The following is a 25,767-nucleotide window of genomic DNA, read 5'->3' as shown; positions in this document are numbered from 1 at the left end:
AAGGTTACCTTTCCTTCCTCTTTCTTTCTTTCATGTTTCCACTTTTATACCCTTTTGTAGTGGGCTTGTCTAATGCTGCTTGTATTCTAATGCTAATCTTGGGCCCCCGAGATTGGTTAACCTAAAGATGAGAGTACACATGTAAGGCACTGAATGACCCTGCCCCCAATTAATATGACTGGTAAAGAAAGATGCCACCAGCTAAGAGTTGGGCAGAAGAGGAAGAGGAGGGGTTGAAGTTTCATGGGCTTAGAGACAGAGAACCACGGGGAGGGAATGAGGAGAAGGAAGAGACCATGGAAGAAGGAGAAGGAGGAAGAGGAGGCAGACTAAGAAGAGACAACATGGGCTAAGGGCCAAGAGAAGATAACCCAGAGAGCTAAGCAATCGGAGCCAATACCAGCCCAGAGGAAACACTCTAAGTAAGAACTCAGGTTTATAAACAGGGAAATACATTCTACCAGCATGGAGGGTAGACAACTGTCCAGCAATCATGCTGCATAAGGCATGTTAAAAAAATGTATAAAGGCTGTGTATGTCTTTCATCCAAGAACATACATGGTTTAAGGTAGGGAGGAAGCCTCAGGTCAGAATTTTTAATATTTTTCTACTACATATTTTCAAAGCACACATACTTTATTTAGATGACATCTCCTGCAAAGCCTCAGCATCTTACCTTGACTGTGCATACATCAAACGGAACTTGCTATGGGTTAGTGGTAAATAGTACACTGTCCTATATAGATGGAAGAGATTCAGCTTTGGAGTGGAGAGGTGCCCCATCCATATGACAGTCAATTATTGCAGTACTCTCCTAGAACTTTGTATTCACCAATTGTACATCTATGTATAATGATTTTGGAGATCAACATAGGCAATGTTAGGCTAACACCTGACCTAAGTGGAAAGGTTAATCTTAATAAAAACAATGTGTAGATAATCCTTAGACATATCTATCAGTAATACAAGGAAAGCTATAGCAATATTTTACATACTCATGTGATTGAAAGAATGTTATGACTAGAGCTGTAGACCTGTGAAACACGTTCGATAGGAATTAGACTATCCCTACATCTGACCATAGAGTAAATTGAAGTGTCTTAACTGTATAATATCTTTACATATTTCTGGCTTTCCCATTCCCATACTACCTTCCGAGGATACTTTATTTTATATTTGATGATTACTCTGCCATATAATTTTAACAGTTGCAACATTATAATGACAACTTTGTGGTTTTGATCATCACTTCCTAACAAAATATATAGATATAAAATAATTCTGGGAGAGGAAAAAATAATTATAAAGATAAATAAACATCAACTCAGAATATGGAATAAATGTCTATTGTGACGCAGAGAATGAAGAAAACTTAAGCATTTTTTAAAAATGAAAAACATCAAAATATTTTAACATAATAAACATTTTGATCCATCCTTATTCATACATATGTGTATATATAATACATATAGAATACATATCCCTTACAAGATAAATATCTATTAAAAAATCAGTGCTTCTTTATACTTGATTTTACTCAAAAATAAAAGGTTTGTTATTTTAGAATGCTTCCTAGAAAATAACAAATCAATATAAATCACTAGCCTGTTAGAAAGCAGTAAGAAAATCAAAATATGATCACACTTGACCATCTAAATCTAAATGAAATACTACATAAAAGATAATTGTCTCTTTCTCCAAGGCATTGGAATACAGAAATGGAGGAAATCTGTTTTGTACTCTAGCATGAAGGATATAGATTTGGTTCAAAAAATAGCTTTCTTTCTGACAGAGAATTGAAATAGCTCCCTAACTGATTTGGAGATATTTAGGAAGAGAATGGAATCTTATTTCTTTCAGCTCCTTGAGGCATGATTCTAACTAGGAGTGTGTTTGATGACTTTCCTAAGTCCACCCAACTGCCCCTACAATTTCCTAGTACCAAGATAAATCTTGTTTTTTTTCATCCTTTATAGAGACAACCTGGTAAAGAAAGGTAGCCAGAGAGTGAGCTTAAAAAGGAGGTCTCTGCTTCAGGATCCTTCATTCTCTACAACTACTTGCAATTATATTTCAATTACATTTGAGATTATACATTTATGCAGTTCTGAGAAGATTAATACTCTAACTACTTCTTTTTGCTTTGAAAGAAACAAGTTTAATATTTGCATATCAGTCTAAAATTAAGCTATTTAGAAACCACATTGTGCCTAATTTCACAGAAGTGATTACGGGTACCATTTTCCATTTTTAATTTGTCTTTATTCACATTTTGTAGCAGCTGAAAACAGAGGTAAAGATTCCAGACAATTATCTGGATGCAAACAGTTCCCTGGGAGAGAATTTATATTTTACCTGATTTGTTAGACACCCAAATAATTGCTTCTGAAGACACATGGCTTCTATTTCCTACCACGATGGTTAATGGAATCTGCCACAGGTAACTGGAAAATAAAAGAAAGCTTTAAGAATAAAAACAGGCACATCAGCTACACTAAAACAAAAGCAAGCAAGCATTGCCTATACACCTTCTGTGCAGGTTTTATTGCTCTTTTTGGGAAAAATACAATCAATCCATCAATAAATCATTAAAATCAATTGGCAAATAAATCCCAGGCCTAGACAATATATACTGAAGGTAAGCTTACCTTTCCAATGCCACTGAGGAGACTTGGTGTCTACCAAGTTTTAACTTCAATGCAAAAGAATTACAAAACAACTTACCTTGCAAAAAAAAAATTAGATTTGCATTTTAGAAATAAATGCAACTAAAATCTATAGATTCAGGCCAAGCTGTTTATTGATTAAAGTCTAAAACTAGGTCCTATCTACTTTTTTTCTGGATTAGACTAATAGACAATTCAGTAATTTTCTACATTTACATATTGACATTGTCTTTATTTTTTTACCTAACACATCAGACAGACGGGATCCACATATTTTACAGAGAGATTAGCATGGCAAATCAAAGTGCCCAGTAAAGAATATAGAATAAAAATGATCAGTTTTCATGAAAATTGAGAGCTGTATAAAGATTAATGTAACTGCCCCTCCTGGGGATCCATCCCATATAGTCACCAAACCCAGACACCCTTGTGGATGCCAACAAGTGCTTGCTTATGGAAGCCTGATACAGCTGTCTCCTCAGAGGCTCTGCCAGACCGTGACAAATACAGAGTTGGATGCTCTCAGCCAAACATTGGACTATGCACAAGGTCCCCAATGGAGGAGCTAGAGAAAGGACTCAAGGAACTGATGGTGTTTGCAACCTAATAGGAGGAACAACAATATACTCCCAGGGACTAAACCACCAACCAAAGAGTACACATGGAGGGACCCATGTCTCCAGCCACAGATGTAGCAGAGGATGGCCTTTTCAGACATCAATGAAATGAGAGGCCCTTGGTCCTCTGAAGACTTGATGCCCCAGTGTAGGGGAATGCCAGAACAGGGAAGGAGGAGTGGGTGGGTTGGTGAGCAGGAGGAGGGAGGGTGGAATAGGGTGTTTTCAGAAGGGAAACCAGGAAAGGGGATAACATTTGAAATGTAAATAAAGAAAACATCTAATAAAAAAAGAAAGAAGAAGAATGTAGGACACACTTCATGTTCTGGTTTCCAAAATGAAATTTCTAAGTTGATGTGTCAAAGAGCTACCAACAGGAGGGTCAACCATGAATCTCACCTATTAAAAAGAAACATTTTATTTCATTTATTTCTTCACAGGGTAAAAATAGAGGTCTAGACTCATAGATGAGGTGACATCAACTTAATCTTAAATAAGTAGCCAGACATACATGAAATAATTTTATCATCAATCTACCAACTGCACTTCATTTCCTTCTTGAACTATAAAGAAGCTATCTTAACCTCACCTTTAGCAATAGTAGTAGCCAACAATTACACCGTAAGAAAGAAATACCTGAAATAAAACAAGACATTTTGTGCATGTGCATACTCAGTAACGTGTGAGTGAAAGGAATATTGAAAAGTTTAGGAGAGAGCACCTGGGGTAATAGACTGTGTAATGAGCATGCCCGGCCCCCTGGGCCTGCCTGTCTTCCTCATTGGTTTTCATTTTACAGTGAATAAACATTTAATGCTAATTATTAGAGAAAGGCAGAATATATGTGAATATACGTGTGCATATATTGTTGGGAGGAAAGAATTCTTTATAAAAGTAGTATCGATATTAAGAAAAGATCCGTATAATGTTCTGCTGTCAATTCAGAAGTGAGGAGAAGCTTGGTTTGGTTGGTGTACACGATTCTGTGTAGATCAGAGCTTTAAGAAGCAACTTGGCATATAAGGGGACGTTATGCAACGTTGCAAAGCAGGGATCTCGTGTATTTAAAAATGCCACAAAAATGTCCAACTGTCTAAGTAGCAAGATTATGGAACAAATGTCATGCTAAGTCACACATCAGCCAACTTTATGGAATCTTAGTTATGTAAGGATCTTTCTATGCTATAAAAATAAGGACTAAGTAGAAAAAATATAATTACTAGCTTCATTAAAATCTTTTGAGTATGTTGTAATCATATTCTAATATTTCCAGGCAGAAAAAGAAAACAAAGAATTAACTCAGCTTGGAAAATATTCACAACTTACAAGAAATTTTGGCACAAACGAGTAAGGTCTGTTACATCAATGAAATACATTGTCCAGTAAAGAGTTAAGAAGGCTCTATTCAAATACAAAATCAAAATGGTATGGAATCTATGACCAGAACATCACAAAGAATTAAATGATCAATATCATAAAATTAAGACAGTTTACTTGAAGTATAGATTTTATTATTTTTTTTAAGTAGAAAATCATTCCTGGGACTTAGAACTGCTTTGAATCAGTATCTGATCCCTTTGTGTGTTACGTGATTAGTACTCAGGGTTTATGAGCTCCATGTGCTTCTGGCAGATATAAAGCTCCCTGGTCTTCTGTATGTTTACACAGTCCAGGAGTTACCTCTCCTTTTAAAAGATGAGGCTAAAGCTAGTACACCAATGCATGTCATAGGTCAAAAATTATTTTTTGTCCAAAATTAATCCTGTCATACTTTATGTTTCCTGTATGTTTCTCTATATCAGTTACACTTTGTCAGGATAGCAGTTATCAGAGATCTAGACCAAGACTCTGCCTTTGCAACTGCAAAGTACTCTCTAACAAAGCCAAGGCTGATGCCTGATAATGTTGATTCTGGACCTAGAGAGGGAGGGAGTAAATGGGAGTATTTGGTGTTGCATGTACCAGAAAGAGTACAGCAGACACACTGCCACTCTCACTGACTACAGCAAGGATGCAGCAGGGTAGTGTGTATTGCAAGAATCCGGAGAGTCGGAAGCAACATCAGTGTATATCTAGAGTAAGTAACTTAAGCTCCTGTTTCATTGCTGGAGACAAATCTCAGCGAGTAACAAGTTTACTAAACAAAAAACCCCCCTAGGTTTAAATCCCAGGTCTCATTTAAAGTTATAGTACATACCTGTAATACCCTATGTATACATAGGAGGCAAAGCTGAGACTACAGAATCCAGACCATATAGCCCAGCATACATGATGATGAACAAGAGTTCCCGCCTCACACAATATAAGAAGCAATGACTGACACCTGAGGTAGTAGTCCTTTAACCTCCACATGTGCAGTTTGGTACACATGAGTAAACACACACATGTGCACATGCACACACACACACACACACACACACACACACACACCACATGGAATAAAAATACTGACCCTGCTTTCCTAAGTCAAATCACTATATAGCCTTCAGAAAGCACCAAAGAATTTCTCAACTGTGGCCCTGTACTTCCGTGCCTGAACCAAGCTAACCTGAAAATGGTTTCAAGACCTCTTAGGTGACCCATGAGTGATAAAGCCTTATTTTCCAAAGTAAGAGTAATCTAACCAAAACCTCTAATTTTGTATATTAATTTTCACCATGTCGCTCCCTAACCCTACCACTCCACAGCCCACTCTTATTAGAGATAATTATAAGAAATGAAACTGGTTAATAAAACGCTTATCTCTCTTCATCTCAATCTTTAAAATAAGGAGCAAAGGAGAAAACATGGAATAAAACTAATAAGGATTTCAAAAGAAAGTTAAAATAACAGTAAATCATAATTCTAGACAGATGATGTCTGGGACATAAAAGATCTCTGTAAGTTTCTGGGCTAGCCAGGAATGCATAGTGAACCTGGGACCAGCTGGGCTGCACAGTGAGATCCAATTTTGAAAAAAAAAATGCAGCAAAGAGGAAGCAATTCTGTATGTTTTCTATCTAGCCAGTGAGCTCAAACACTAATTGAGAGGAAAAGAGCATATGTTGATCCTGCTTGGCCCCACTAAAGCTTGGAGTATTTTAGGGTCTGCATTATGTTCTTTTAACTCATACATTATTAAGTACAGAACTTTGGTTTAATGAGTTTATCTGGATTGTTAGTTTCAGTTCTCATTTGTCTTGTAAAGCACATTTTCTTCAATTCCACTTAATTCATGGCAACACATTTTAACTATTGAATTTAATTCTAGAACTATTCATAGAGAAGGGAAGACCCAAATCTTTTCTTTTGAAAGTCACCATTTAATTCAAAATTCTGCCTTCTGAAATAAATGTTGTTATGTTGAAAGTTAACATTGTGAAGAAGGGAAAGAGAGAAGATTCAGTGCTTAATAGCATGAGCTGCTCTTCCAAATACCCAGGGTTGAATGCCAGCACCCAAGTGGCATCTAACAAACATCTGTAACTCCAGTTCTAGGGAATCCAGTGATCTTTTGGCCTCCCTGAACACTAGGTATTCACATGATGCAGAGACAAACAAACAGGCAAAACATCATACACATTAAATAAAGTATTGAAGTGTTGAATTAAATAGTTTTTAAAATCTTGAAGAAATAGCAACAAACGAAGAATCATGAAACAGCAAATAAAAGGACTAAAACAATGTGCCACTTATATTTTAGAACTTCCTTAACAAATAATTATTTCTCAGAATTTTTAAAAGCAAAACATTCCTCAACAATTTAAAATAGTAAAATGCAAAGCGACATTTAGAAATCACAGGCTATGTGTTACCTGCTATTTTGAAGTTGAAGTGCTTTGGTTTTAGCACCGACATCATAAATGAAATGCTGTTGGGTGATAAGTATTCTATTTTCTGCCGTCACATTTCCCAGGATAGTGATAACAGGATATCCCATCTGGAGTGTCCACTGATCCATTACTTCTTGTATATTCACGTATTTTCCATTCCTTTTTAAAGCCTTTGCAACCAAAAATTGTATAAATTAATCTATAAACACTTCTTAAATACATAGTTAACATTAATCTGTTCTCATTTTTACCATTACTTCAATACAAAATGATTTAAAATCAGTGAAGCTAACATTATGTACTAATAACATTAATTTTTGCCTTGAGAGTCTTATATTGTTATGTTCCATATATACAGGCAAAATGTACTAAAATTAAAATTTTATATAGAAGAACATAAAATGTAAGTTATTGTTAAAGCAAGTACTTCAGCATCATTTTGCATTCCTGATAAGTCTGGTATCATGTAGTAGAAGTTTTCTAAAAGCTTCAATTTTTTAACATGAATCTATCATACCACATTAAGATATCACTTAAAAGTATTGTCATGCTTCATGCGTAAGATCTGTGCAATATCATACTAGTTAAAATCTCAACATGGACTGCATAGAGGAATCACAAACTCACCCTAAGGAGAGGAGCTAGTGGCAATTATTGACCAGTGGGAGAAGGAGAGTGGATTTACTGTAAGCATGGGGCCCTTGAGGGGTCCCCAAGCTTCTCTACATCATATAGATGGTCCTACACCAACTCACACACTGACAGCACTGAGTGAGATTTTAAAAAGGAACACACGAAATTGATATGGGATCATGATGGAAAGAACAGGGCAGCCATTTGAGGAGAAAGGATGGAGGTATGTTTGATGACTTAAATGGATTATAGACATTTATTACATTATCAATTAATCAAAAACAATGTCACACTAGGCAGCGGTGGTGCACACCTTTAATCCCAGCACTTGGGAGGCAGAGGCAGGCGGATTTCTGAGTTCGAGGCCAGACTGGTCTACAGAGTGAGTTCCAGGACAGCCAAGGGTTACACAGAGAAACCCTGTCTCAAAAACAAAACAAAACAAAACAAAACACACAATAAAACACACAAAAAAACCAACAACAAAGCAATGTCACTTTCAAAAGAAGACAAGAAATTTTTAACCAACATTTACAATTCAAATAATTTTAAGTCTTATCTTCTTTATAGTACATAAAAAGCACCAAAGTAATATGAAGGAAGAATTATACAAAGTAAATAAAAACTGTTGATGTTGATGTTTGAAAAACAAAATTCAGTTGCTCAAGAACATACTTTGATATTTCAGCTTCCTCTACTTTACCTCTGATAACGTATTCCAGAGATCATTTCTGGCTGCGTTGCCATACTTGTGGATGGTTAAGTAATCCTATAAGAACATAGAATTGTAATTACCATTCAAAGGTTAAGCAATTACCAGTAAACACATTTATTTCTCAGTTCAATTAACCATTTCCATGTGCGGAATTGCATTTAGGCAAAGAGGAAGACATGCAAAAAAGATTTAGAATCTCATTTAAAAAATATTCCTGAGAGGTTTAACGATAACGTATTTCCTAGCTCACCCAACAATACTACTTCCTTAACAAGGATTTTCACAGCTCTAATCATGTCGTATGGATTCCCAAGGTCAGGATATACTCTACATGAGGGGGTCAACATCAATCAGCTCATTTTGAGAAACTGACCTCTGCAATGTAATATGTAGAACAAGCTTTCTCATCTCCCCCCCCTTTCAATTTTTCAAAGGGAAGCCTATGGTTTCATGGGAAAAAAAGAGGCAGCTTCTTCTTTAGTTGGTTTGGGCTGATGGTGAGTTGAACTGCCCTCTGTCCAATCTCTCTCTGGTTGTTCTCTACAAAGGAAACCCTGATGATTGCAAAACAGAAACTTATTTCTGTCCTGTGAAGCACATGTTACTATCAATAAAGAAGTACTTGTAAGTTTGTTTCGCAGCTTCAGGCTTTGGATTTCCCATTTCTCATTATGTTCCATTAGTGGCTAAACCTACACACTTTGATTCACAGCTAACTCCATTCTGAGAAGTGTGGTCTGTCTCATTATCGAGGTGACAGCTATCAAGATAATTAGTGACAGGTTTTTTTTTTTTCTGATTCCAAAGAGAAAAATGAACAGAAGAAAAGCTGACATATTAAAAAAAAATGAAGGAATCCTTCCATTCAAAATTCTATTTCTTTAATATCATGTAGGTAAGAAGACACAATTTCTTTCTCTTTCTTTTTCTATTGTTAAATCAAAGTTCTTGAACTGAAAAGAGCTGCTGACTTTTCCATTCCTTATGTGGAATGGGGCACTTTGAGGATAATTAACATGATGGAAGAAAAGTTTGAATACAGACTGTGGAACCTGCGACAGACTCAGCTCTTCATGGGAATTCACAGCAGAGCAAATGACAGTTTTCACTTAATCATCTGCCCAGGGAGGTGACGTCCAACCCCTACTTAGCAACCACACTTTCAACTTCATCATCAGGTGTTATGAATAACTTTATTAAAAATAGAACATATATACAACTCCTCATAACCAATATGAATCCCTATTCAGCTTTTACCAAGATGCGGGAAGTTTGTTCAACATAAACCCGAGAAATATGATTTAGAGGGGGATGTGGCAGGGACGTGGGTCTTAAATACATTACTTCAGCTTTCAATTTCATGTCTCCTTTATTTACTTCAGCATTTCAATGAATGGACTTGGGCAGAATGCAGTATTAGCTAAACCACTACATGGAAATATAGCCAATGACTACTAACAGAGGAATAGTCAATTTTATTCAGGGACAAGCCCAACTGGTCTGTCCTCTGATGTGAGGAATTTCATGTATATATGAGCAACACCAAATGGACTCTCAAGAATATCTATATCAAGGTATATTATTATAATTATTATTATTATTATTATTATTATTATTATTATTATATTATTCGAGTATAAGTCATGAGTCCAACAGAGAGTAGGAAGGAGCTTACAGTGGAAATTATATAAATGCAATGCTCCAGCTGCAGGTGTAGCAGAGGATACCCTTGTCAGACATCAGTGAGAGGAGAGGCCCTTGGACATGTGAAGGCTCATTGTCCTAGTGTAGGGGAATGGCAGGATAATGAAGCAGGAGTGGGTGAGTTTACTGAGCAGGGAGATGGGGGATGGGATGGGGGTTTTCAGAGGGGAAATGAGGAAAGGGGATAACATTTGAAATGTAAATAAATAAAATATCTAATAATAAAATAAAAAATAAATTCTCAAAAACGACAAAAGTAAGAAAGAAACTCATTTTGTAAGGTATAACTGAACATTCTCCTCACGCATCATGCTTCTAAAACACTAAGAAGAAGAAACAAAGAGTACTATGAGGACCAATAAATTAAGTTTTCTTCTCATACGCATCGACACCCCTAATATGCCATAAGTTGATCCTGTTCTATTGATCATCAAATGGAGTTCATGGTCACCCTCCAGTTTATAACAAAGTGTCATTTCAAGAGGGTTGAAAAGTCAATTGTAAGATTAAGTGGCAACAACATCATAAGTACATCAGTGATCAGTAACAACAACATTTTTGGGGGGCCCTCTAGACACAGTCCTCAGAGCTAATAGAGGTCTACGTATGTCAAATATTTTCCCCGAAAAAGCTTGTTGTCATGTTAACATGACACAATCATTTCTTAATCGTTTCTTAAATGAACAAAATGTTGTTGCCCTAGCAGAATTACAAAAGGTAAAAAAATAAAAATTGAATAGACAGTGACTGGTGATCTAATAGTTTATAATACATTAATTCATTTCATAAAACATATAAAGCACTTAGCATGAATCAAGCCACTTTGTAGGTGCTGAGGGGATATCAGCAGGGCAAAGCTTACTAAAAATAACTTCAAAAACCTGGGTGTTATTTATGTGACAAACTTATGTCTATGAATGGCGCTGGAGATGTCATGCTGCAACTACTATTTTGCAAAATATGTTCAAATATCTGTATGGAATGAACACAATTTTATGTTTCTTTAAAATCTGCAAGGCAATGAATATAGAGATGCTCACACATGTAGATCTAAAATAGAAATTGATGTTAACCTCCAGGTATATGAACGTCATCCAGAAGTACATCTGACATTATTATATAAAACTGAATGCTTTCGTGTAAAGAATTGTGGGCACTCCACACTAGGTACTTCAGAACTGGAGTTACTGGAAATAGCAAGCAAAGAGAACCACTTGACTTTGTAAAGGGACATGGAACATAATGTGCATGCTAAGCATATATCCAATAAACATATAACTTTATATATCTACGGGTGAAGAGAGGTATCATGGCATGGGGACTTAACCAAGATTAGGAATCTGACAGTCTGGAATCAAATCCAAGGCTGAACACTGACTCTCTATATGACAAGTGAGTTATGGACAGGCCACCATATTTAAGCTCTTTTTGCTTGTTTTATCAATTATAAGATAAATACAATAAGAGCACACTACATGTAGTCATTTTTACAAAAATACACACAATGTTGGAACAGTAAAGAATTCCTAGTACATCCTGAGAATTCTGTAGGCATTATCTCTTTCAATGCTTTCGAAAATTTCAGGCCATAAGTACGGAAATTGGCTAAAAGAAAGAAAAGTGTCGTTGGTAATGATGGTGAGTGAAACACGCGTGAAACACTTTTGCCAAGTTTGTAGAACAGCGTGAGTTCTTATATATTTTTATCTCATTCAATTAGCACTACATCATCAAATAACAAATCAAAGACTGGCCCTCAGAGAACGTGACCCATATCCAAATCACAAACAGGCTATGCATGTGTATGCCTGCCTACCCAATCCAACATCCAAGATGTGCTACAGACACAGTGAGAGTCACATTGAATGCTGGGCCTTTGGCCCTTCTGCAGCAGCCCCTTTGACAGCATTGCACAGTGATAACTTATGTGATTTTAATCATTTTATTTATTTGCTTTCCAGTCATTGCTCCTCCCCCCCAGTTCCTCATCCCATTCCTCTTCCCTCTTGCCTCTAAGCGGGTACCCACTCCACTCTTAGGCCTCCCCCTTCCCTGGGGCCTCAAGACTCTGGAAGATTAAGTGTATCTTCTCCCACTGAGACCAGGAGAGGCAGACCTTTCTTTCTGGGGATAGAACCTTTCCAGGAGATAACTTTCTTTGTTTATTAATTATTTTATTTATTTTCATTTCAAATGTTGTCCCCATTCCTGGTATCCCCTCCATGAACCCTCCACCCAATCTTCCACCCAATCTCCCTCCCCCTCACCAAGAAAGGCAGCATGATGCCTCTCTTTCCCCACATTCAAATGATGCCCTGTGGTAGAAACATCTCCCCAAGAGCCTCCCATTCCACTTCACTTCTTTGGTGCGCACTCTCCTAAATGTTGCTTGGAAGAATCCCGGAGCCTCTGTCCCCGCTCCATCTCTTTCAACTATAATCTCTATCAGGAAGCCAGCATATTTTCAGTCACATTCTCATATGAACAACTGTTAGGCTCCAAGTATTATCCACACTCCATCATGTAGCACAAGCATATACCTCTTCAACAAAATCTGTTTCTCTCTTGTCCCATAACCTCACATGAGACGCTTTGATGTTTTTGAATATGACTAACAAATCTTTCCTAACTCTCTTGCTTATGAGGTGTTCTATATATTATTGTCTCTGCTGCCCACTTAAATTCGGTTTATCCTCCCCGTTTAATTTTTTGAATTTCCCCCCAGGAATTCTTTGCTTCCCACTCAATACCTTGCTTAACTCTAAACTGTGTTTGTTAGATCCATATTTATCGTATTACATAATAACAATTTTCACATCATGTTACAATTGCTTGTTTTCTGTCTGACTGCCCACATTATCCATGTAAACTGCAAAGAATCAAGGGATGTGGTATTCCAGTTGACTTCTTTTTAACCCACAATGCTGCACATAGGCTGGTTGACAGAAGTTACTGGATATAGTCCTATGATCCATTACTTGATGTGCATCTTGGCCGTCTGTTAAAAACTGATAATGCAGGGATTAACTTGTGTCTATGGGTTTTGTGTCTACTAAGCTCACTCAAGAGCTCTTTAGAGAGTAATATAGAACCTAACTCATTATTTCAGTGAATACTTGTCAAATATATGACTTACATTTCATGCCATCAAAAGATTGAACTACTGCATCTGAGACAACGTTCTACTTTCTTCTGTTAACACATGACATGATTCATGACATTTCATGTATGAGAGGCAATTAGACGAAACTGACAAGAGGAAAAATGAAGCGTGTGAGCTGGGGAAGTAAAACACTTTTATCTTCTAAGACTTGAAAATAATTATGGAATACTTGTTCTCCTCTTAATAAGTCCTTTAGCATGATGGGACAGAGAATTAACCATGTGAGTGACTTATTCCTGGTGACATAGATAATGGTCCAATAAAATCTCTGTGGGTATTTTCTCTGAGACACAAGTAGCAAAAGTATGCAAAGCACAATGACTTTCAAAACAGCAAAGCTTCTTCCTTCCTGTGAGAGCTCTCACAGAGCTGAGGCTTTCTTTTACCCTTATCAGCTTCACCCTGTTTGGAGGCTGGATGGCAGCAAAATTCCCAAGTACCACCTTCAGACCAACCTACTACAGAGAAGGTAGGCGGCATCCCTTCATGGGATTCTTTCTAAAAGTCATGAAGTTTTCCCCTCAAATTCTACACTAACATTGAGGACTCGACATAATTACATTGTGGGCTTCAGCAATATCCTGTTAGTACAGCTTAAGGTAGGATAATTTGGCTCCATATACAGGAAAATCGTGGTCTTCTAAAGCAAAAGGCTCCCAATGAGGATGAGGACTTAAAGCAGAATGTGCCTCACAAGAAAGTGCAGGGACCTAGGTCTTGAAAGAACATTCACATAAAATGCTTCTATAATAAGGGAAACACTCACGTTTGACTTCAGTGATGGCCTCTATAGTAAAATCAGTATCCAGAGTGTCAGGTAAATGGAAGCACTCTTTTGTTTCACTTGACAAGGAGTCTGAAGCAACGATTTAAAATGTTGTTGCTTTCTAGCATGAATAAGGATCCCTCAAAAAATGTTCTTAGTGAGCATTTGTTACTCTTTGGCTTCCCAGTATTTGAGCTCCATTTTTATATAGTGGCAACAGTTCCATGTGGAATGTGGGAAGGAGGCAAGAACTCCTTCTCAGTGTTGAAATGGAAAGGACAGAATGCTAAATATTCCCTCCCTTCGCTTCCCCTGGCAGCTGAAGTAAACCATGTGTCCTGGCCTCCAAGTGGTTGCTTATAAGAAGTAAGCCATGTGGAAAGTGGAGGGATCATCCCCTGAGAAGAGATGTTGTCACTAAGCAAGGAGTGGCAACAATGATGACAGCAACTGAGTCAGCTGTTCTTGAGGGGGACCTTGGCAAAGTCTCTAGATTTCTGAGTCTCCTGAAGACCTTTCAGTCATATTTGCTTTTCTGTCCTTCTCAATGATGTCATGGACCCCCTCTTGATTGATAAATGTCTAATTAAGTCTTCCAGGGTTTATTGTATTGCTTAAAACCCCAAACTATGTCTAGTACATCAGTGGATGACTTCGACAAACACTGACTTTCAAACATCATTATGGTGATTCCTAGATAGTAAATAAAAATTTTACCTTACACTTTATGCAAAACACCATAAGCTCACTTTCTAACTGTTCTAGGTTTTGACTGTGTTGCAGATAGATGGGGTATGAGGGATGCTTAGAAAAACAAGAGACAGACAAACAGACTGGACCAGGGGCAGGCAAATAGTCTGGATATAAACAAATGAATATGATGGAAGACAGGAAGTTCCACAAAGGCGGTGTACATAAGTAACAACAAAAATATTTTTTAGAAAAATCATTCATCTTAACTTAAGCTCTCAAGCAGAACCTCTTAAACTGGGAACCACCATCCTATGATCTCAACTATTGTAAGCACATAGAGTAAGGTGGTTTTTAAGTGATACAGGAACGACATCAGAGATTAAATATTCATACCACAGCAAAGATACACAAGACACCTGGGCAGCCTTATGTGAGTGTTATTTGAGCCTGGTCCATGTACTTCAGACCATATATGCAATTCTTTGACCTTGAGAAAAGCAACACAGATATTGGAACCATCACAGATAACCAAATAAAGTAAAGAGAGCTACATTGTAGAATGAGGTATTTATTTTGGTTAATATTCTGAGACTTTTTTTTTTTTAAATTATGAGGCTAATTTGTATGAGTAGCAAAGAACTGAGGGTGAAAGTCTCATGAAAAAAAAGGGGAGTGTCTGAAACTTAATTCTAACTGAGAAGAGTTAAAGATGGAAAAGAGTAAGTCATGATTTAAAGAAGCCCTGAGGGTCAGCTGAAATAATGGAAACAGGCAACCTCAGAAGATAGGAGGTTGGGGGGATCCTCCAGAATGCACCAGAGACAGGAGGTAAGAGACTCTAGGACTCAGAGAGAGGGGCCTTAGATGAAATGCCTGACAGAAGGGAGAGGGAACTTACAGAGCTCACCTCCAACAGGAACACAGGGCAACACGTGAGGGAAGGGTTGCCATCCCACGGTCAAAACTCTGACCCATAATTGTTCCTGTCTGAAAGAACTACAGGGATGGAAATGGAGAGGAGCCTGAGGAAAAGAAGGTTCAGAGACAGGCCCAAAGTGGGATCCAGCTCAAGGGGAGGTCGCAAGTCCTGACACTATTACTGAGGACTTGGAGTGATCACAAAAAGGGACTTAGCATGATCACACTCTGGAAGACCCAACAAGCAGCTGAAAGAGTCAGATGCATATATTTGCATCCAAAGAGTGGACAGCTGCTGACCCCTGTGGTTAAATTAGGGAAAAGCTAGAAGAAGCTGAGGAGGAGGGAGACCTTGTAGGAGGACCAGCAGTCTCAATTAATTTGGGCCCCCGAGATCTCTCAAACACTAAAACACCAACCAGGCAGCATACACCAGCTGATATGAGGCCCCTAACACATATACAGCAAAGGACTGCCCGGTCTATGTTCAGTCAGAGATGATGCACCTAACCCTCAAGAGACTGGAGGCCCCAGGGAGTTTAGAGGTCAGGTGGGGTTGGGGGAGTTAAGGGCTAGGGGCATCCTTGTGGATAAAGAGGGGTGGGGAGGATGGATGGGTTGTGTAACAGTCAGGGGGTGGACAGGGTGGAAGGGTGAAATAAAATCTGATGGGAGGTATAAAAAATAAAAAAATATTTTAAAAATGAATTTCTCTGCTGCTACATTTTGTATGATAGGAACCGAAGCCATTACCAAACATGTTCCATGTAAGAAGTTTCAGGTATCCACATGAAGTTTAAACAATAAAAAAAAAATTGAAAAGATAAAGCTACTGGAAGAGATAGAGGAACAATGGTGAAGTGACAAAGTATAACTGCTTGCAGGACACTGGGAGTCACAAATTTTAAATGTGTGTTTACCCTAAATTTACCTTCAGACGTGGCTTGCCTAGATACGTATTCAGCTATTTATTCAGGAACAAAAAGGTGTTTTACATATTTTAAAAATCTATCACCCTGTTTAATGATTGTAAATCTTGTACAAATTAGTATATTTTTTTCATAAGAGGTTGTCAAAAATAGTGTGAAACAGAGTATTTTTAAATCAAAACAACCTGCCAGGCTTTGAAAGGGGTTTTTGTTTGTTTGCCTGCTTAAATTACAGACAATAGCATATCCTCACAGCACTTTGGTTTCCAAATATCTCCTATGTAGCAATTATAGACCACAGCATCAATGCCTACAAGCTGGTGCATTATGAGTTACAATATTGCCGCTGCTACAAATGTACTCCGTAGCAGAACCACCTGAAGGGGCTGTATGCCTGTCAGCAAAATAGTGCAAATATAATAGGCTACAGGGGTGTTTTCAGGTACTAGACCATCCGCACCTCTTGCTTTTGCTGCTAGTTTGAAATATTACCAAGACATAAAATGAATCTGTTGGTAAAACTGAAGTCTGTGAGATACAGTTTTTTCCCTGAATGCCCTGAAAAAGGGCTTTGACCACTGCCAACAAAAATAGATAAAGCATATCCTAGTAGGTAAAAAGGTGCACATCCTTTTTTAAACCAAGGTGTCCAGTGCTTATAGGAACAGGTGCAGTGTCTTCTCTAGATATACGGTTGTTTCAGGCGTTTACATAGTATACCTTCACTAGTCAACATTTTTTCCCACCAACCCTTGGCACTGGCAGCCAGTTGAGAAGAATATGTAATTCAGCCAATCGAGAAAAATTACTGTCTGTACACTGGAAAATCTAGATGGGAATCTGTACTAACCCTGACTAGTCATGCAGATTTTGGGAGAAGTTATCCATTTTCTCTAAACAATTTTTCCAAATTGAAAGCATACGTAATAAACTACCTAATAAACATGTATAAAGATTGTGATGTACAAATATTTGGGGAAATATCTATCACATTAAGAACATTTGTTTATTTCAATAGTAGCATTGATAGCAAATAAATACATTGTTTTTCAAAAAGAGCGCTAAGTAAATATATTTTTCAATTCTTCCTCCAAGAGAGAAATCCTGTGATCTGACTGTGGTGAGGAAATATCTGCAGGAAGCAAGGAGAGGAAGCTGATGGAAAGGGAAGAGAAGAGTGGGAAAGGTGAAGAAACAGTGAGGAAGAGGCCTTGAACGGAGTGGGTCTCAGGCGGCTCCTCCCGTAGTGTGGTAGACCAGGCTCCCTCTCTCATAGCTCCACTGAAACCATGTGAATATGAATTACTAATTATTATTTTAAATGTGAAACGAGAGGAAAATATTGCTGGCATATTTTATTGCCTACTGATTTGTCTTCTTTTAAGTGAAATTCATAGATACAACTTATTTCACGTCTATTCAGAAATATGAGTTGCAATTGACTGTTTTTTTAAAGGACTTATTTTTGTATAAGAGACAGAAATTTGTGTTTTTGGGCATCACACATATTCATTACCTGTATATATTCTGTAATGTGCTTATTCATCTTAGCTTTATAGTTAACTGTTTGACAAATTGGGTGGTGCTTGTGGCAGACCAAATCTCTGAAAAACTTGCGATGGTATCAATATTATATGATATTGAGTGATCAGAATGAATCATTACCAAATGTTAACCTTTATTTCTGCAAAAACGTATCTAAACCTTCACAGCATTTTAAGTGGAACATAGACACATATGAGTGAACTGTCTACAGTAATTTTACATTAACTGTGATTTAGCTATTATCTTAATAAAAGTGCCCTACTAACTGTTTAGAAGGGAGTACTTGGAAATATCTCTGCTTTATTGTTTATTAATATTTAGTGTGTCTGAACACTCACAGGCAAGACAGCAAACACTCAAAAACATAAACTTGCAGTTCTCAAATAAAAATGTCAAATACACATACTTACGCATAGCACTTCACTGGAACACGTTATTGAAGGTGTTGTTGCTACTGATAATCACCGTGCCTTTGTGCCTGTCATTACCCACAGGCTATCAGAATTTTATGAGCACAGACCAATAATAATGATATTTCCTTTTTGCTTTTATCCACACCTCATTGCTTACATTGATTTGCATAAGCAATTTCCACCCTGATAATTGGAGCCAAACATGTTGTTATAGGTTACCTTATGGAAAAGAGCAGTTAAATACTAATTAAGAGAAATCTTTCTCCATTCAAACATATTTTAGAAGTTATTGGCTTATTCTCACTGGCTGAGCAGGAAGATGACTCACTATCTGATGGGAATTTTAGGGTTTGAGTTTGTATCAAGCTTAACAATATATATTTTTTAAATATTTTTAATTCCTTGATGTTGACTCACAATAACAGGAAGAATGGTACTGCCAGTCTCAGATCGTTAGGATAATATTGTCTTGTTTTAAAAGAAAAAGCAATGGTACTGTGGATTAATTATTTTAATAGCTCCTGGACCAATCAATGTTCCTTAAAGATTGCATATTTGTAAGTTTATTTTCAGACACATTGAAAAAAATGAAAAATGAATTTAGGTTTATTAAAACAAGTAACAAAGAAACATGGAAGACCCAAATGATTTCACAGAGATGCTGTCTCCGCACAGTTTTACCAACATATGTTGGTTTTAAGGTAATCCTGTAATACATAATTGGGTTAGAGTTTCAGGGTATCGGAACTGAACCTAAATTACAAAACCAAGGCTTTAAAATGTAGATACTAATGAAGTGCATCTTGTGTATATCATCACCATAAGCATTTCTACTTGTTAAAAATTAATGTTTATGTATTGAGTGATAAGCTCTCTGGCAAATAAAAGTGCACACACTGTCAATAAGACAGTAGTATGTGAGCATTGTTTTCCAGTAAGTTATCTGTACATATATTATCGTTATGAACAAAAGAGACTCCAATTGCTCCTGCCTAAAGGAAATACAGGGAGAAAGTATGGAGCAGAGACTGAAGGAAAGGCCATCCAGAAACTGCCCCACATGGGGATCCATCCCATATACAGTCACCAAACCCAGACATTATTGTGGATGCCAAGAAGTGCATGCTGACAGGAGCCTAATATAGTTGTCTTCTGAGGCTCTGCCAGAACCTGACAAATACGGATGTGGGTGTATGCAGCCATCCATTGGACTGACCACAGGGACCCCAATGGAAGAGTTAGGGAAAGGACTGAAGGAGCTGAAGGGGTTTGTAAACCCACCAGAAGAACAACAATATCAACCAACCAGATCCCCACCCCACCCCCAGAGCTCCCAGAGACTAAACCACCAACCAATGAGTACACATGGCTCAGGCTGCATATGTAAAAGAGGATGGTCTTATCTGGTATCAGTGGAGGAGAGGCCCTTGGTCCTAAAAAGGCTCAATGCCCCAGTGTTGGGTAATGCCAGGGCGGTGATATGGGAGTGACTGGGTCAGTAGGGTAGCACCCTCATGCAAGCAGGAGGAAGGGGGACTGGATAGTGGGTTTGTGGAGGGGAAATTGGGAAAGGGGATAACATTTGAAATGTAAATAAATAATATAATCCAACAAAAAAATAAAAAAAACGCCAAAAAAGCGTAACATGTTACGAAAACAAACAAAAATCTCAAAAAGTCCTTAGCAAATATCATAGAAGCAGAAGATAATCATAGATCAATCAGAAAAATTATTAAATATCTAGAGCCATGCATTAAATAAACATGTAGCTTCAAGCCCAAGGCAACATAACTTGGTTTTTATACCAGAAAACAAAAGCACATCCCTTAACAAGAGCTGCAGCAGATGCTCATCTGGTTTAATAAAGATTCATTGCTACGTGCATTAATGTGCACATAGTCTAATATTGATAACATTGCATTGCCACACGCACTAGTGTCTACCCAGTCTACTACTCAAAAGGCTACCAGGAAGTTCAAGAACAGAAAATGGCTTGTGTAAGCACTTTAAGCTGTATCTCCATCACATTAAAACAGCTGTCCTCAATTAAAAAATATCAAATACCGGTTGCCTAAGTGATCAACTGCCCTAAATAAATCCTATTTTTAGAAACTATGAAAAATGGAAAAGGTAGTTTTGCATTTTATGAGTATAGGTTACAGGCCAGAAGAGACTCCATGGCTTGTAGGAGGCTCAACATTAATTAGAAAGAGAAATGAGAATTATTTCTCTCTACTTAAACTATTGCCTCAAGCTTTCCACAAGATTTGCCTATCATTTTGTGTAATGGATTATATATAACACTAGATATGTAGAGCTTGCAGAAATATAGTCACTGCCGTGTCTTGAAATATATTATTTATGAATGGTATGTATAATCAACAACAAAAAAGTTTAAACTCGGTTCATTGTGCAAGCTCCACTTTCAATTTAAACATAAAATTTAAAGCTGACGTGTTAGAAAAATCATGAACTAATTTTAACTTGTGAATAGAACTTATTTCACAATAAGATGATTTTCTTTAAAGAAAATGAAGAAGTAAAGCAATTAAACATAAAACTGTAATCAGAAATAATAAGATATACAAAAATCAGGAATTACTTTGAAATTAGACATTATTAACCAATCGTGGATTTTTCTCTTTGGTTTCTTATAGCTTATCTCTGTGTTATATAACAAATAGGAAGCAAAAACTTTCTCGAGTCGCTACCTTCTGAGAGATATATTCATTCTGAATTTAAAATGCATATTGGCACATAAATTCCTGCTTAATATATCACTTAATCTCTAGTAATATATTTTCTTAAAAAACATTGAATATATAAGTGGACTAGAAACCTACAAGATAAACTAATGCATAATGTATTTGAAAATAATGTTTGACTTGTTTCTAAAATGAGCTTAGGATAGTCCATGCAGGTCCAAACAGTATCAATCAACTGAACACACATTTTGTTAATTATAAATAAAGAAGAAGCAGCTGTCACAACACTGTTTTAAGTATAACAGAGGAATGTCATCTGAGCTCTCAAGGAAAATAAAGATAAAGCAAGAGAAGTGAAAGAGGAAAGGGGGGAAGAAGGAAAACTGGAATTTGCATTTTGTCTTTTTTTTTTTTTGAGCCAGGTGTGTTTGAAAATAATAAACTTTCATTTGACAACCCAGAAATGCCCATGGTTAATGTAAAAACAATTAATAGATTTTCCTCAGAGGTAAATGCTGACATCCCAGAGTAGCCCTTTCAACAACATTATAATGTAAGGCTCCCCAGAGCCTTGTGAATGCCGAGCTTATTAATATGAACTCTCCAGCCACTCAGCACCATGACATGAAGTGTCTGTTCGGGAGGTCATTTCCAAAATGTACTCCATACATCTTCATGTACAAGAGATGATAATTTATCACCCAGACAGAAGGATCTCCTGTAAACTAATCCAAACTGCTGATGATACACTAAATCAGTTTGAGTGATAACTAGAAAGAGGAATCTGCAAGCCAAGTACCGAAGGATACAGATGATCAATAATCAATGAGACGTCACGAGGCAAACGAAATGCAGGGTAGACAAACAAGAGTCCCTTGGTTGAAAATTAACCAAATCACGTATTGGGACATAGCATCGCACATTAGCACTGGCTTCAAGTGAAATTTTATTTTAATGGATTTTTAAAAGCAAATTTACGTAAAACTAGGAGGCCGAGTTGGTGGAACAGGATACGACATATACTCACAATAGTATATTTTACATACCACAGAAAATACTTCAGGATAAGGAAAATTTTTGCGATATTGTGTCAAAATAACTGTAGTCACTCAATCTAATGAGCAAATGAACATACATAGTTAAAAGGCAAATAATAAAATTTTTACCCAGGAAATGATTTCATATCAGCTCACCACCAGGAAATCAAATTCCATTCACATCACCCTTGTGAAGACTTAAATATTTTCTGAAATGATCATGTTACAACTTTGGTATAGGAAAACAAAGCAGTAGGGTTAGGAAAGGACATTCCTCCAGATAGTTGGTATTCATGGAGGGTACTTCTTGAAGAAAAGTGGGAAAAAAAATACTCAGCTATGTGATCAGAATGGAGCCTTCAAGCCCTTAGCAAATATGTTCAGTGGACTCAGATAATCTAAGGGCATCTGGAATGAAAAGTCTTGATTAAAGGAAATTTCAATGCCTACTAAAACTAATCTGCAAAAATAGTCTATAAGGAAAATTATTCAGCAAATTTATATGCTCTCTTTAATTTGTTGCATTCAATATATAGTTTGTCATATCAAATTTAACTCTTGTCTTTGTATTTTCTCTTTCAGTTTATAGTGCGTAGAGACGGAAGTATACTACAAAAATATGACCTGATCCCAGTTGTAGTTTATTTAAATTTCGAAATGAAAAGCTTACTAAGAACAGATAAGATTGATTGCTCTCTCTGCCTTAGCATAATTGTATTTCAGGTGAACATCAATTTACTTTAAAGGACACTTCTAAGTAGCAGAATGCATCATAAATAATTCATCAATCACAGTGACTAGGAGTGTGATTTACTCCAGCAGATTCAACAAAATTAAAGTTCCCGTTCTCTATAATTGTATCTACTCTCAATTTTTAATAATTTGGATATTTTAATAAATTCATTCTTAAATTTCACATTACCCTAAATGCAGTAACTATAGCTGTCATTTTTTTTTATTTTTCCCATTTTATTGGAAATAGATTCTTTTCTCATAGGATATATCCTGATTTTAGTTTTCCCGCAAAACTCCTCCCATTTCCTCCCCACCTTCCCTCCCACCTGGGTCCAAAATCCACTACCAGCTTATCTATCTTTAGAAAAGAGCAGGTTTGTAAGAAATAACAACAAAACAAAAGCCGCTGTTCTCTCCTTTCTTTTAAAATTATTCACTTTACTTTCAAATAAAAGTATTTTGTTTTCATGGGGAAAATAGAAACCGTGTATAACAGGAGGAAATCAACACGATAACTAGTAAATAACTGAAAAGCAGGCCCCAAATTTTCTCAATTACATAATTTCAGTAACGCTAACAACAATTTATTTTCATATTAATTAAACCTGTCAATGGCAGAAAATAATAACCAGCTTTCTGAAGCTCTTGGGTAAAATTTTCAGGATCTGACATTGTGTAAAAATTAATTAAGCTTGTAAATAACAATTAAACACTTGTACACTGTATAGTAGTTTGAGTTTGGGCAGATAGTACACTGAGTATTTTTTTTCTTTTTCTTTCTTTCTTTCTTTCTTTCTTTCTTTCTTTCTTTCTTTCTTTCTTTCTTTCTTTCTTTCTTTCTTTCGTTACACCGAAGGATAGACCCTGCCTTACACATCTCAAACTTCTCCATCAGAGTACCAATTTCCCAAAGAGTGAAATATCCTTAACATATGTGTAATGGCTAGCAAAAGGTAGAGGACATAGAAATCATGATACTTACTTGCAATCCCCTCTGAAAAACTGAATGGCCCATAAAATTAGCCAGCATTCTAATTAAAGCAGCGCCCTGCAAAGAAAGTATTGAAAAGAAAAAGAAGTCAGCAGGTGTGAGTCTAACGGTGTCGCATGCCAATCAAGAACAGCTCACGCCATTCACTCTATTCTAGCTTGAAAATATTCAAGGAGAAAAACTGTGAAAAGTTATCTGATTTAGGGATTGAAATGCCATGTTTAGGCCAGGTCAATATTTTCCCAATCAAAACCTTCTACCTCCAGATGAAAATACCTCAGATTATCTCAGGGAGCTGTATGTAATTACAAGTAACTGTTGCTTCTATGAACATTGTATATAACAAAGTTAAGCACAGCACTTTCCGGAAAAAAACAAAAAAACAAAAAAAAAACCTGGTATGACCTGGTAATGTAAGCACCCTCGGATTAAGTAACATTTGATTGAAACCATGATCTGAGGTGGTGCCTTAGCTGCTTACTGAACTCCTAACTCAGGTGGGAGGCTTTATGGTGGAACTGAGGAAGGGAGTGTGAACAGGCAGGATTTCTGAGTTCAGACTCTGTCTCCCTCATGTTTTTAACATTTTTACTTGGAAAAACGATAAGCATTCTCTCCTCTTAATTTCTTCTCCTGCAACATAGAGTTACTAACAATCCTATTGGGTGAGATTATTTTTAAGCTCAAATAATTAGTATATGGGTATGTGTGTGAATGTATATGTGAATATTATACTATTTATATGTTATATATATGAGAATATATTCTTATATATAGCATATATGTGGAACATATATATTTTTCTATATTCTATGTTTACATTCCAAATGATTTTCCCTTTCCCGGTTTCCCCCTCCCCATAAGTTCCCTAAGCCCTCTTCCCTCTGCCCATTCTCCTATCAACCCCCTCTGACTTCTCTGTCCTGGTATTCCCCTACAATGCTGGAATAAGCATTTTTAGGACCAGGGACCTCTCTTTCCTCCTTGGGAGTCATTTGATATGTGAATTGTTTCTTGGGTATTCAGAGTTTCTGAGCTAATATCCACTTATCAGTGACTGTATTCCACACATGCTCCACTATGTTCATAGCAGCTCTATTTATAATAGCCAGAAGCTGGAAAGAACCAAGATGTCTCTCAATGGAGGAATGGATACAGAAAATGTGGTATATTTACACAATGGAATCCTACTCAGCAATTAAAAACAATTCATGAAATTCTTAGGCAAATGGTTGGATCTGGAAAATATCCTAAGTGAGGAACATATATATTCTTATACAATAACATATATACAAACCTACACACATGAATTTATATACCTATATATTTAAGATTGTATATATGTATAAAGGATATATGTTTAAACTAATGTGTGTACATACAGATGTGTGTCTGTGTATGTATGTATGTAAAGAAGGTAAAAATAAAACTTTCTGAGAGTGTAAGCCATGAATGTTACTCTATGTTGGCTCATTTTCTTGTCATACCTATTTTTGAAACTGAAAATAGTTATATGTACAGATTCAGAAGCAAGTACACATGGTTAATATAGATGTTATGATTAATAAAGTAATATACTGTTAGAGTTGAGAACTATCAATAGAATATAATATAGCATACTATCAGTACAAAAGGTACAGAAGTGATCAATTTGAAGCAATCAAAGTAATGATGGGAAAGCTGGGATGATAACAAATCTGTAAGCAAACTATCAGTTAGTCTTCT

The 25,767-nt window shown here is 36.7% G+C and overlaps 1 protein-coding gene across 1 annotated transcript in view; it reads right to left on the bottom strand.

Moving 5' to 3' along the window:
* The window catches only part of Trhde (thyrotropin releasing hormone degrading enzyme), a 401,117-nt gene that overhangs the window by 86,715 nt on the left and 288,635 nt on the right, over nt 1–25,767 (bottom strand). The window contains exons 7-10 of the mRNA XM_052165723.1: nt 24,034–24,099; nt 8,432–8,497; nt 7,078–7,265; nt 2,356–2,444 (exon numbers count right to left, since the gene is read on the bottom strand). Of these exons, the coding sequence (XP_052021683.1) occupies nt 2,356–2,444; nt 7,078–7,265; nt 8,432–8,497; nt 24,034–24,099 (409 nt within the window). The remainder of the gene's footprint in view (nt 1–2,355; nt 2,445–7,077; nt 7,266–8,431; nt 8,498–24,033; nt 24,100–25,767) is intronic.

This window comes from Apodemus sylvaticus, chromosome 20 (genome assembly GCF_947179515.1).
Source record: "Apodemus sylvaticus chromosome 20, mApoSyl1.1, whole genome shotgun sequence".
Taxonomy (NCBI): domain Eukaryota; kingdom Metazoa; phylum Chordata; class Mammalia; order Rodentia; family Muridae; genus Apodemus; species Apodemus sylvaticus.
Note: the sequence above shows the minus strand (reverse complement) of the source record. Positions and strands in the feature narration are given on the sequence as shown.